A 12,471-nucleotide genomic window follows, 5' to 3' on the forward strand; every position below is an offset into this window, starting at 1 on the left:
AAATAAAGATATCTTCAAAGAAAGACACCTGGTTCTTCCCACCTAACTTCTCAGGAGCCCTCTTCTCTAAATATTCAGCTTAATACCAAAATTGTTAGAGTTAAGAGTCCGCACAACTCCACCCAGCCCCTCGAGAACACAAACGGATATCTCTCCCCTTGCTCCACACCCTTCCCTGGCTCCCCAGTGCTCTCAGCCACCCTAATTGAGCGTCTGTCCAGCGAGAACTGCATTTCCCATCGGCCTCATCGGGCCATGCCTACATTTCCCGTGATGCACAGGATCGCCGGCTCCTGGGCCGGTTCTCGGGCCTGCCCTCCTGCCCCTCTAGTGCTCACTCTCGCCTTCCCCCACCGGCCACCAGTCCCCGCCCAATGCCCATTGGCAACTCGTACGGGCCTCCGCGAGGGACGTGGTCTCCGCGCGATCGTGACTCCCATTGGCTGTCCCGTCGTCCGGGGGCCGTGGCTACGGGAGCCGGGCGGGCACATTTCGAACCGTGGCTGGGGCGGCGGCGGCGGCCGTGGTGGCTGCGACGGTGAAGGATGCACCCGGCAGGCTTGGCGGCGGCGGGGACGCCCCGGCAGCGTAAGTGGCGTACGTGACCGGGCGAGGAGATCGGGGAACGGGGTGGGGGGGGCAAGGGCGTGGCGGGGCCGCGGCGGCAGTTAGCGAGGTCGCTGCAGGTCGGAGGTCACGGGGTCAGGGATCTGGAGCTTCGGGGTGCGCACAGCGCTGGGATGCCAGGTCCGGGTAGGGGGCGCGTTGGGGACGATTCTTCTTTTCTTTAGGAAATCCCTTTGGAAGAAAACAACTTTGGGCAGGATATTGTGTGATGTGCAGGAAAACGCGGCTTTCATTCATTTGCAGTTACTGATCAGCCTTCTCCCCACCCTTCGGTGGCCTCGGGCTGTCGCCCGCGCTCCCTACGACGGCGTTCAGAGCCCTTCGGGAGCTGAGAGGGCCATGCTCGTTAAGTTCCTCTTGGTCTCGGCCAGTGTGCTCCATCTCATGTAATCAATCATTCAGCGGATCCTGCCTCAGCTGCCCTTGCAGCCGGCAGGCCCCGTGCTGGAATTTGGGTACCTGGTAGTAAGCAGCGCAGCACTAGTCCTCGTTAACTTAGGAGTCAGAGTTTAGTGGTGAGACTGACACTAAACTCGGAACAAACAAATCAGCAAGACAATCTGGGGAGTAATTAGGGCTGTAAAAGAAAAAATACAGGGTGTGATGGAGGTTCAGAGGCCTGATGTGCTCACCCCTCCCTTCAGCCACTAATGAGGTGCCTGGCTGGCCTGGTGGTGGGTCACCCTGGGGCTCCCGCAGTGCCCAGACAGCCCTGGTTGCTGTCCTCAGGGAGCTACCCGGACAGAGCAGAAGACAGCAAAGTCTAGAGCGATGATGTGCTGAGGAGGGAAGTCCAGGCAGAGGGGTCAGGGCCGGGGTGGAGGGATTGTGGTAGCCCAGATTAGGCATGTGACCCAGACAGGGCCTGTCGGTGAAGCTTCCGGAGAGAGGTTCCTCTAATGATGAGGAATTTGCTTGGAGAAGAGGATTTGTGGCGAGACGCCTGTCTGTGCCAAGTAAACAAGTGGACAGATGAATATATACTTAGGAAATGTGATTAAGTGCTCAGAGGGGAAATGAACCCCTGGATATTGTGAGAAAGAACAAGGTGGGGCTAGTGCTTTATACTGAGGAGTGAGGGAGGTCTCGGAGGAGGACACTCTTGAGCTGAGGCCTCAGTGCGATATTGGCAGATGTTAATCACGGAATGATGTTCCAGGGTGATAGCACTGCATGTTCAAAAGCCTGCGTGGGCTAGACGCTTGGCAGAGCCAGGGCCCAAGAGGCCAGTGTGACTGGGTTCGGTGAACCCCAAGGGAGGTAGCCATCGAGGGTGGTTGGAGGGGCTGGGGTCATGCAGGGCCTTGTAGGCACATGGATTTTATTCTCAGCACGGGGCGGGGTACTGGTCTTGGATAGGGGACGTGAAATGTTCCCTTTTGCATTTATGAAGATGATGCTGGCTGCTGACTGGAGAGAAGGCTGGTGGAGCAAGAATGGGCAGGCCTACTTAGGAGGAGGACCTTTATTTTTATTTATTTTTTAATTATTTATTTATTCATGAGACACACACAGAGAGGCAGAGACACAGGCAGAGGGAGAATCAGGCTCCATGCAGGGAGCCCGATGTAGGCCTCCATCCCGGGACTCCAGGATTGCACCCCAGGCCGAAGGCAGGCGCCAAACCGCTGAGCCACCCAGGGATCCCCTGGAGGAGGACCTTTAAGTCAGGTTCAAGACCACAAAGTCTGAAGGGGGAGGGTACACACTGAGACACAGTGAGTGAGAACTATCAATTGGACAGAAGAAAGAAGGGGAGTCAGGGGCTTAGACTCTGGGGTGAGGGCCCAGGCGCAGCCAGAGTGCACCGTGGGGAGCTGACCAGACCTGGATGTGGGGCCAGGAGAGAAGTGGTGGCTGGAGACCGTGGGGAGCTGACCAGACCTGGATGTGGGGCCAGGAGAGAAGTGGTGGCTGGAGACTGAGCCCACAGCCCAGGGCGTGCCGCAGCTGTGAAAGCTGTGGGTGGGTGAGACTGCTCTAAGTGAGAGGCGAAGCCAGAAATGTGGAAAATTGGGCCACACTGTGTCAGGGAGCCAAAAAAAAAAAAAAAAGTCATGGGTGTAGAGGGACCCATCCAGAGACCATCAGCCCCATCAAAACAGGAGTTTTTGTCTTTCTGATCATTGTGTATCCACCATGCCTGCAGGCGAGCCTAACACACAGGGGTGCTCGGAGGTGTTTGTGGGGCTCAGGAAAGGGAGAAGGTGGGCCAGTTGGAGGTTGGCATTTGAGACGGTGGAGTCACATGCTGCTTGAGTCAAATGACAGTGGCCAGAGGCTTCGGCCTGGCAGTGCAGAGGGGCATTTAGGAGGCCAGTAGTGGGGAGCAGAACCCCAAATATCGAGGACTGAGCGGGGGGGTGACGGGGAGGAAGGAAGGGCTTGCACCGAAGCTTTCAGAAGTGGGAGAGGGAAAGGAAAGTGGGCCGCGCCCAGTACTGCTGGTTCAGGGTTGAGCACACCTGGCTCTGTTCTCAGGCTGCAAATAACTGAGAGGAAGAGTCAAGGGACTAGTAATTGGCCATAGGGGACAGGGACACGTTTTATGTGTCAGGCCAGGGGCTGAGGAGTTTATGAGCGTCACTTGGCCTTGGGCCACTAACTGTTCCACAGAAGAGAGAGTTGAGGCACAGACAGAGTCAGGACAAAGAGGACGGGATTCCTCTCTCCCCTATCCCACTGTAACCCTCACTCATTCCCTGTGCCCACAGTGGTGCCTGGGACACAGGAGGAGCTCAGTAACTATCTGGTGACATTGCTTATGGATAGGGCTAGGGGGCCGTGCAGCCAGAGTGCGGGTTCAAATCCGTCCTGTGTTCCCCTTCTCTTCCCTCTTCCTTACCCCACCGCAGCTAAGCATGCCCCCAGCGAGTCCTGTCCCTCGGACCTCCAGAATCTGTCCAGAAGCAGCCCCCTCCCCACCCCTCCATCCCTGTTTCTGTCCCCCCCCTCCGCTACCACTGGAGCAGCTTCCTGCCTCCTCCCCTCCTCCTGCCCCCACCCCCACTGGAAGCCAAGAAGGACCTTTTAAAAACTGGAAACCTGGCTCTGCTTCATGCTATCCGAATGACTTGGGGGTAAGGGCCTGAGCCCCTCGGGGGCTGGCTATTCCTGTCTGTGAAGGCGGGCGTGATAGCACTGACACAAATGGGGATGAAATGAGTTAGTCCATAGTGTTAGGGCACAGCCCCGGATGTGGCAAGTGCTCATTGGGGTTTAATTATTGTAACATCGCCCGGGGCCAACCTGGGCTAGAGTCCTGCCCCGACACTCACTTGGTGTGGCCCCGTGCACAGGTCATTTCCTCTGTCGCAGCCTTGGTTGCCACATTTGCAACGTGAGGATGGCCGTCTACTCGGGGTTTTCTGTTTTGGTTTGGTGTGTTTTTTTGTTTTTGTTTTGTTTTTTTACTTGCTCTAAAGAATATATATATATATATATATATATATTTATATATTTATTTATTTATTTATTTTACATTTTTAAATTTAAATTCAATTTGCAAAAAAAATAATAATAATAAATTCAACTTGCCAACATATAACACCCAGTGCTCATCCCATCAAGTGCCTGCCTCAGTGCCCGTCACCCAGTTGTTCCTCAGGGTTTTATCAGGCACCCTACTGTAGCCCTGTGTGAGGAGCTGGGGATTCAGCTGTGAAAAGCTCCCCACCTTGGGGTGGGGGGGCTCCCATTTTACTGGGGAGACACTGAACAAAATAAATAAAACGGGTAGGCTGTCAGCTTGTGCGGAGCTCTGGATACATGTGAAGCAGGGAGGGGAGGTGGGGTGTGCTGCCGAGGTTGTAGACAAGGTGGTAGGGGAGCCCCCACAGATGGGCGGGAGAGAGCTGGCGCTGGGGTGGGGAAAAGCACCAGAGCAGAGGAACAGCCAGTGCGGAGGCCCCGAGGTGGGAGTGCGCCCAGTGTGTGCGCTGAACATCAAGGCCCACGTGGCTGGAGCACACGGGTGAGGGGAGCCCCAGGGGAGATGCGGACAGGATTCCGGGCACAGTAGGCCGAGTAACATAGTCGCTGTCAACGGCATCGTTGCTGTTGGTACTTGGACGGGCAGACAGAGGACAGGCCAACAGAGCTGCCCACACTGGACTAGGCGCCCATCCAACCTCCAAACCACCGCCGGCAGGAGAGCACCCACAGAATGAACGAAGCTCCCCACCCTCTTCCCCTGTAGCGTCGAAGCGGAGGATCCCCGTGTCCCAGCCGGGCATGGCTGACCCCCACCAGCTCTTCGATGACACAAGTTCGGCCCAGAGCCGGGGCTACGGGGCCCAGCGGGCTCCCAGCGGCCTGGGCTACCCTGCAGCCTCCGCGTCCCCGCAGGCCGCCTTCCTGGCTGACCCTGTGTCCAACATGGCCATGGCCTACGGGAGCAGCCTGGCCGCACAGGGCAAGGAGCTGGTGGATAAGAACGTGAGTGGGCTGGGCAGGTGGGGTGGGGGGAGGCGGGGGCCAGGAGGCCAGGGCTTCAGACTTGGGCTCTGCCTCCCTCCAGATCGACCGCTTCATCCCCGTCACCAAGCTCAAGTATTACTTTGCCGTGGACACCATGTATGTGGGCAAAAAGCTGGGCCTGCTCTTCTTCCCCTACCTGCACCAGGTCAGCACTGCCCCCACCGAGGGGAACTGAGTCCGAGGAGGGGGGACGCCTCTGGGGGTGGAGGGTTGGGGGAGAGGGTTTGCCCCAGGAGCGGGCTCAGCTCTGGGGGTCCTGCTTGCTCCCTTCACTCTGCCCGCAGGACTGGGAAGTGCAGTACCAGCAGGACACTCCCGTGGCCCCCCGCTTTGATGTCAACGCTCCTGACCTCTACATTCCAGGTCTCCCCCTCCCTATCCCTGCCCCTTCTCCCCCTTGGGGGGGCACGCCTAGGGCAGAGGTGTAGGCACCCAGTGCCCCAGAATGGTCCGTCTGCCTCTGACCAGTGTCTGTGTATCTGCCTCCCACAGCTATGGCTTTCATCACTTATGTCTTGGTGGCTGGCCTGGCGCTGGGGACCCAGGATAGGTAAGGGAGGCCTGGAGTAGCCAGAGCGGGGTGAGGCTTGGGGGGCTGAGGGGCAGTCAGGAAGGTCTCTTGGATCTCCTGTCTCGGAACAGCCCCACCGTACTCCCAGTGGGCTCAGGACAGAGCCCTCGGTGTCACCGCCAGCGTCACCCTTTCCTCGCTTTCCACCCATGTGAGCCCATCACTCTGGCCTCCTTCGCAGATGCAGCTCATCCTCACTGCCTCCTAACCAGCTGCCTTGCCCACATACCCTCTGCACCCTGACTCCAACAGCAGCCAGGAAGATCTTATCTGAGGTGTGGGCCTGGTTACATCCACCCTGCTCAGAAGCTGCCCATAGCTCTCCCGTCCCCAGATCAAGCCCTGGCTCCTTAGTCTCCCACTGCACGGCCTCCATGCAGCTGCTCTCTGCCCCTCCTCCTCACTCTGCCTCGCCACTCCAGGACTCTTTCCATCTTCCAGACGGCCTGGTGGTGCCTGACCCCTGCCCCAGGGCCTTTGCACACCCAGTTCCCTTAGCTCAGGAGTCTGTTCCTCCCCTGCACCACCTGCTGAGCACCTGCTCACTTGTGATGTCTCCACTCTGGCGTCACTTACTCAGGGAAGCCTTCCCACCCCCCAAATGGGTCAAACCCCCACGTCTCACTCTTAGGTCCCAGTTCATTTCTTCTGTGGCATTGAAAAACAATGGCCATTGGAGTCAATTCATTGTTGAGGCACTAGGGGCAGAGACCACGGTCCTTCTTCCCAGTGAGCTCCTTAGTCCTCTGGCTTCAGCTCAGGTGGTCTCTCCTCTGGGTAGCCCTGACACCGCCCGACTGGATTAGGAATCTCCCCTGCCCTGTGCTCCCCTCACCCCAGCCCTGACATCTCTGGGCTGTCACTGAGGACGAGCCTGCCTTCCCTGAGTGAGATTTCCTCGAGGACAGGGTCCAGATCCATCTTGGTCACTGTTGAGTCTCCAGCCCCACCCAACACAGGGAGGGTGAACCGGCAGTTGGGGTGACAGAGCTTGGTGCCGGCAGGTTCTCCCCAGACCTCCTTGGGCTGCAGGCAAGCTCTGCGTTGGCCTGGCTGACACTGGAGGTGCTGGCCATCCTGCTCAGTCTCTACCTGGTCACTGTCAACACTGACCTCACCACTATTGACCTGGTGGCCTTCTTGGGCTATAAATACGTTGGGTGAGTACCTCCTTCTCCTCCCCCCGCCTCCAGCCCCACCCCCGAGGCCTCTTCCTCAGACCGCCTTCCCCTCTCTTCTCAGGATGATTGGGGGGGTCCTTATGGGCCTGCTCTTTGGGAAGATTGGCTACTACGTAGTGCTGGGGTGGTGCTGCGTGTCTATCTTTGTGTTCATGGTGAGCTGGGGCTCAGGGGAGGATGGGGCTTGAGGGCACAAGCCCTCAGATTTGGGGTCCCCTGGAGGCATCCATCCAGAGCATGGCAGCCTAGGAGTTAAGAGCCACCTTGCCCAACTGAGGAGCCTTAAAGTGGCTATCCCAGCCTGTGGGGTCAGGAGGGCTTCCTGGAAGAGGGGGTGTCCAGTCTGGGGTCTGAAGGAAGAGGAGCCAGCTGGGCTGTTAGGGTGGGCTCTCACCCTCACTCCACTCTTAGGTGGTGACATGGTGGGCTTTCCTGCCAGAATTTCTGACAGGATGAAAAGGGTTTGGTATCCCTGGAAGTAGCTTCTCTGGGTCCCAAGCAAATCACTTCCTCTCTTTAAATCTTTAGAACTGTTTCCCCTTTTGTAAAAAAGAGGAATGATGATAAATGCACCTCAGGGCCCTGGGAAGAGGCCGTGTGAGCCTGTGTGAGGAGCAGGGGGCGAAAACTGGTTGGCCAAATCTGACCCTCAGATAAACTTTGACCTAGATGTCATTGTTTAAAAGTAAAAAAAAAAAAAAAAAAAAAAAAGCCTTTCTGGCTTATGTCGAAAAACTCATCGCGCCAACAGCAGCGAGTGGCAGCAGCCATGGCCCGGCCCCGCCCCCCTCAGGCAGGGCTCGCGGAGCGCGCACCCCACACCCTCCCGTGCCCCCAAGGCTCGGGTACGAGCAAGGCCTCACCGGCCGTTAGAGGAGATGTGGGGGGATCCGAGGCTCCCCACGAGCGGAGACTTGGGCCCGGCGGCCGAGGACTCAGGCTGAACCCCCCCCCCCCCCCAGATCCGGACGCTGCGGCTGAAGATCCTGGCGGAGGCGGCGGCCGAGGGCGTCCCGGTGCGCGGGGCGCGGAACCAGCTGCGCATGTACCTGACCATGGCCGTGGCGGCGGCGCAGCCCCTGCTCATGTACTGGCTCACCTTCCACCTGGTGCGGTGAGGGCGGCCCCCGCCCCCCGCCCCCCGAGGTGCCGAGGCCGCCGCCGCACGCGCGGTTCCGGAAACAATAAACCGTGACGGGCTCGGCGAGGCGGCGTCTCCTTGGCGGCGCGGGCGGCCGGCGGGGGCAGGCCGGGCCCGGCGGGGAGGGGCGGGGCGGGGCGGGGCGCGCGCACCACCTGGCGACCGGGAGGCGACCGGGGAGCGGAGGAGAGGGAGGAGAGGTTTATTGAGACCCGCCCAGGCCCGTCAGCGGGGAGCCTCCTTCTTCGCCTTCCCTTTCTTCTCCTTCTTCTCCTTCTTCTTCTTCACCTTGGGCTTCTCCGCCTTGCCCGGCGAGCTTCCGTGCTGCCCCGGGGCGGCGGCGCGAGGCTGCGGGGCCGCGGGCGCGGGAGAGGAGAGCGGGGTTGGGCCGGGGAGGCCGGGCCGGGCCTGTGCCCTCCCCCGGGCGCCTGCGGGGGGCGGGGGGCGGGGGGCTCCTACCTTCCCTTCATGGTCGGAGTCGCTGGAGCTGCCGCTGCTGCTGCTGGAGTCCGAGGAGCTGCGGTGGCCGTGGCCCTGCCCGTTGGAGGCGCGGCGGTGAGGCCGGGACCCCGGCCCCGGCCCCGGCCCCAAGGCAGCCGCCCCCGCCCCAGGGGGACTTACCCTCGGTTTATCCGCCGACGCGCCCTGAGCTTTGGGGGCGCTGTGTTTGTGGTCTCCCACCTGGCCTGTCCCGTGGGGCTTCTTGGAGTCCAGGGCTGTGGAGAGAAGTCGGGTGGGTTGGTGCGGGTGCGGTGGGCGGGATGCGCCCCTGGAGGTTTCTGGGGTGTAGCCTGGCCCCCTGCGCCTCGGATGCCCGTCTCCCCAGGAGCGCACCTGCGGTCAGGTCGAACTCCATGGTGGTGAGACGAGGTCTGTGGGGAGGCCGCCGGGGGCCTGGGTAGTGCCCGAGGGCAGGGGGCAGGCCGTGGGGAGGAGCCGTGGGAACTGCCCGCCCAGGGACTTCTGGGGAGCCCCACCCCACCTTGTTCAGATTCCTTAGCCTGACTCACAGCCCCTCCCCAGCACCACCCAACTAATGTGGGAAACGGGGGTGGGGGGGTGGACAGTTAAGGGCTAAGTTTCCACGCCCCCCCCCCAGCCTTGGCAAGGGAGGGGGGACTGTGTGGGCAGCTGTAGACTTCTGGGAGAGGGCTGCCGCTGTCACCTGCTTCCCCCAAGAGGCTCTGATGCCTGCTTTGGAAGAACCGAGAGGGAGGGTCCCGCCCTGTGCCCCGCGCCCCGCGCCCCGTCCCGTCATCATGCTGACACTGTACTCACTGCGGGCCAGGCACTGTTCCAAGGGCTGCAGGCGCAGTAACTCACTTTCACAACCCCCGAAGGGGCAAAGAGCAGGAGCTGGTCCTCCTGAATTTGAGGACCGTGTCACTTAGTAGCGAGGTGAGCTCAGGAAAGACTTGGCCTCTCCGTGCCTCCGTTTCTTCATCTGTACACGGCAGGTACCATATGGGGTTGTCGTAATGAATTAATTTTCTAGAACCATGCCTGGCAAGATACGGTTTGGGGTTTTTTAATCAGAAGGTAGGTATCATTACTACCCCTATTTTACAGATGAGAAAACTGAGGGACCAAGTAAGTAAGACAGCGGGGGGCAAATGTAGTGTGAATGCCTAGAACTGGGATCCACAGCCAGACTCTGGCCCCTGGGGCTCTCCCTGGAGGGTGCTCAGCCGCAGGCGTAGCTGTGAGCCCCGCCTGCCCTCCCCATGCTGGCCTGGGCCAGGCAGGCTGTGGGGGAGGGGGAGCCCCGAGCCACTTGCTCCCATTGCTGTGAGGCTAAGTGTCCTTCGCGAGTCCCTCTGTGACACAGCTCTGCCACCAGCAGCTGGGCTGCCGTCCAGGCAGGAGTCATTCATGGCTGACGCCTGGGGATGATGATGATGACCATGTGTACTCTGGTCTCTGGTCCAAAGTGCATTCCTGGGAGAGGCCTCCCCTGGGTGCTGGCTCCACTCGGCCTATCGCTTTCACCTCTTTCCCCTGCTTGATGACCAGCTTAGCCCTTAAAGACAATAAAATGTTATCTTTATGGTCCATTCCTTCAGCTTATGTTTGTTGAGTACCTACTAGGTGCCCAGGACGGTTCAGGTGCTGCGGATACAAAGGTTAACTAAGCCAGCAAACATCCCAGCCTCACGGGATTAGCTCTCTAGTGGGGGAAACAACTGTACGGAATGTTAGAGAACAACGGGAAACTAAGGCGTCTGGTGAGTTGGTAAACGGAGAGACAAAATGTGAATATCTACGTGGCGGGACACTACTCCGCCATAAAAAGGAAGTGAACTGACATATACCGCATCGTGCATGAGCCTCAAAAACATTCTGCGAGGTGAACGAAGCCAGACACCAAGGAGTCCATACTGTAGGAGTGTTTGCCTTTAGTGTTCAGAGAAGGGTTAGTGAGACAGCAGGTGGGGGGTTGCTGGGAACTGCGTGGGGAATGGGGATTAACTAATTGTAGAGGATGAAAATACATCCGAAAACTGATGTATGGTGATAACTGCACCACTTGGTAAAATTATTAAAAACTGGGGGCACGGGATCCCTGCGTGGCTCAGCAGTTTGGAGCCTGCCTTCGGCCCTGGGTATGATCCTGGAGTCCTGGGATCAAATCCCACATCAGGCTCCCTGCATGGAGCCTGCTTCTCGCTCTGCCAGTGTCTCTGCCCTTTTCTCTGTGTCTCTCATGAATGAATGAATGAATGAATGAATGAATGAATGAAATTTAAAAAAAAAATGGGGGCGCCTGGATGGCACAATTGGTTAAGCATCCCACTCCTGGTTTCAGCCCAGGTTGTGAATTCAGTGTCGTGGGACCAAGCCCCATGTCTTTGCTGAGGCAGAGCCTACTTAAGATTATCTCTCCCTCTCCCCCCAGGCTCACTCTCTCTGAAAATAAATCTTTAAAAAAATTAACCCCTGAACTGTACATTTGAAATGGGTAAGTTTGGGATCCCTGGGTGGCGCAGCGGTTTGGCGCCTGCCTTTGGCCCATGGCGCGATACTGGAGACCCGGGATCGAATCCCACGTCGGGCTCCCGGTGCATGGAGCCTGCTTCTTCCTCTGCCTATGTCTCTGCCTCTCTCTCTTTCTCTCTCTGTGACTATCATAAATAAATAAAAATTTAAAAAAATTTAAAAAAAAAAGAAATGGGTAAGTTTTATGTAACTTATGCCTCAATAAAGGCTGTATTTTAAAAAGCAATATGCACGAAGGAGAGAGCAAGAAAGGGGGCTAGGTAATAACTACATGGTATGTTGGGGAGAGGCTGGATTTTATTTTTTTTAGGATAGATTTATTCATGAGAGAGAGAGGGAGAGACACAGGCAGAGGGAGAAGCAGGCTCCATGCAGGGAGCCTGACGAGGGACTCAATCCGGGTCTCCAGGATCACACCCTGGGCGGAAGGAGGCGCTAAACCACTGAGCCACTGGGGCTGCCCGAGAGGTTGGATTTTAGTTGCCAAGGAAAGCTTCACTCAAGTCTTTTTTGAATAAAGATCTGAAGATGAGGAGATAAGCCATGCAAACACAGGGAGGTAGTGTTCTAGGCAGTGGGAATAGCAACTGCAAAAGATCCTGAGGCAGGAATGTACCTGAGTGATGAACTACAAGGGCTTCAGAGTGGTGGTGAGAATGGAGGGGAAGACATAGGAGATGAAGAGGGATGGTGGGGGTGGAGCGGGGGGCTTGTACATCGGAGACCTTCGATCTTTACTCCGAGTGAAAAGAGGTGGTGAATGATGACTGGCTTTATGCACAACTGGATGCAGGATATGAGAAAACGTGTTTTTCCAGGCAAAACAAATTCCCTGAGGGTTAGGGACTTTTTTTTTTGCTCAGCATCCAGAACAGCAGGACTTGGAATTTGGTGCTCACTAACATCTGGTGAAATAGTGAGGTTACCTGATACCAGGCACTCTGCTAACGTCATGGCAGGTTACAGCAGGCACAGAGTGCCTAAGAGTTTGGGTTGTGGAGGGTCAGGTGCTCACTGGAATCCTCCCTCTACTTCTTACTGCTCTATGAATAAATAAGTCAGCCACCCTGCACCTCAGTTTTGTCCTCTGTAAAATGGAAGACTTCCACTCATAAGGTGAGGGTTGTGTCTGGAGCCTGCCCGGCACAAGGTAAATAGATACTCAGTAAATGTTAGTTTTATTATTCATATTCACAAGCACAACCTCATATGATTACTTGTGAAGCTGGCAGTAGGATCCCATGTTCTGTATGAGACAGTTGAGCTTCAAAAAGAAGGTTTCGTGCCCAAGGACACTGGGCTAGTAGATCGCAGAGCGGTAGTGGGAGATCTTCCAGACCCAAGATGAAGTAGCTCTTTACTACTTTGCTAAGATTGTGGAGAGGGTGAGGGGGTCTGGAGAAGAGCAGCCTGATGCTCCAAATTCCCCTCTATTCACTTCTGTATTAGTTAGGAGGTGGCTGCTGCTAGGCCAG

General features: G+C 57.4%; 2 protein-coding genes across 3 annotated transcripts; one reads left to right on the plus strand and one right to left on the minus strand.

Annotated features, from left to right (window-relative positions):
• Nucleotides 1–376: 376 nt before the first annotated feature.
• On the plus strand, nucleotides 377–8,063 carry YIF1B (Yip1 interacting factor homolog B, membrane trafficking protein). Of its 2 annotated transcripts, none has more exons than XM_055309405.1 (8): nucleotides 377–597; nucleotides 4,826–5,064; nucleotides 5,147–5,251; nucleotides 5,391–5,469; nucleotides 5,599–5,656; nucleotides 6,682–6,837; nucleotides 6,920–7,013; nucleotides 7,821–8,063. In XM_055309405.1, exons 1-8 carry the CDS (start codon nucleotides 546–548, stop codon nucleotides 7,974–7,976), a joined length of 939 nt encoding a protein of 312 aa, XP_055165380.1. In that variant the 5' UTR covers nucleotides 377–545; the 3' UTR covers nucleotides 7,977–8,063. The 2 variants fall into 2 exon arrangements, with proteins under 2 accessions (XP_055165380.1, XP_055165381.1); XM_055309406.1 differs by having other exon boundaries at nucleotides 382–588.
• A 114-nt stretch (nucleotides 8,064–8,177) lies between these two features.
• On the minus strand, nucleotides 8,178–10,026 carry CUNH19orf33 (chromosome unknown C19orf33 homolog). The gene is made up of 4 exons (XM_055309408.1): nucleotides 8,834–10,026; nucleotides 8,621–8,715; nucleotides 8,459–8,533; nucleotides 8,178–8,347 (listed from the first exon to the last, which is right to left on the minus strand). Exons 1-4 carry the CDS (start codon nucleotides 8,853–8,855, stop codon nucleotides 8,225–8,227), a joined length of 315 nt encoding a protein of 104 aa, XP_055165383.1. The 5' UTR covers nucleotides 8,856–10,026; the 3' UTR covers nucleotides 8,178–8,224.
• Nucleotides 10,027–12,471: the final 2,445 nt, after the last annotated feature.

This window comes from Nyctereutes procyonoides, unplaced genomic scaffold (assembly GCF_905146905.1).
Source record: "Nyctereutes procyonoides isolate TBG_1078 unplaced genomic scaffold, NYPRO_anot_genome, whole genome shotgun sequence".
NCBI lineage: Eukaryota > Metazoa > Chordata > Mammalia > Carnivora > Canidae > Nyctereutes > Nyctereutes procyonoides.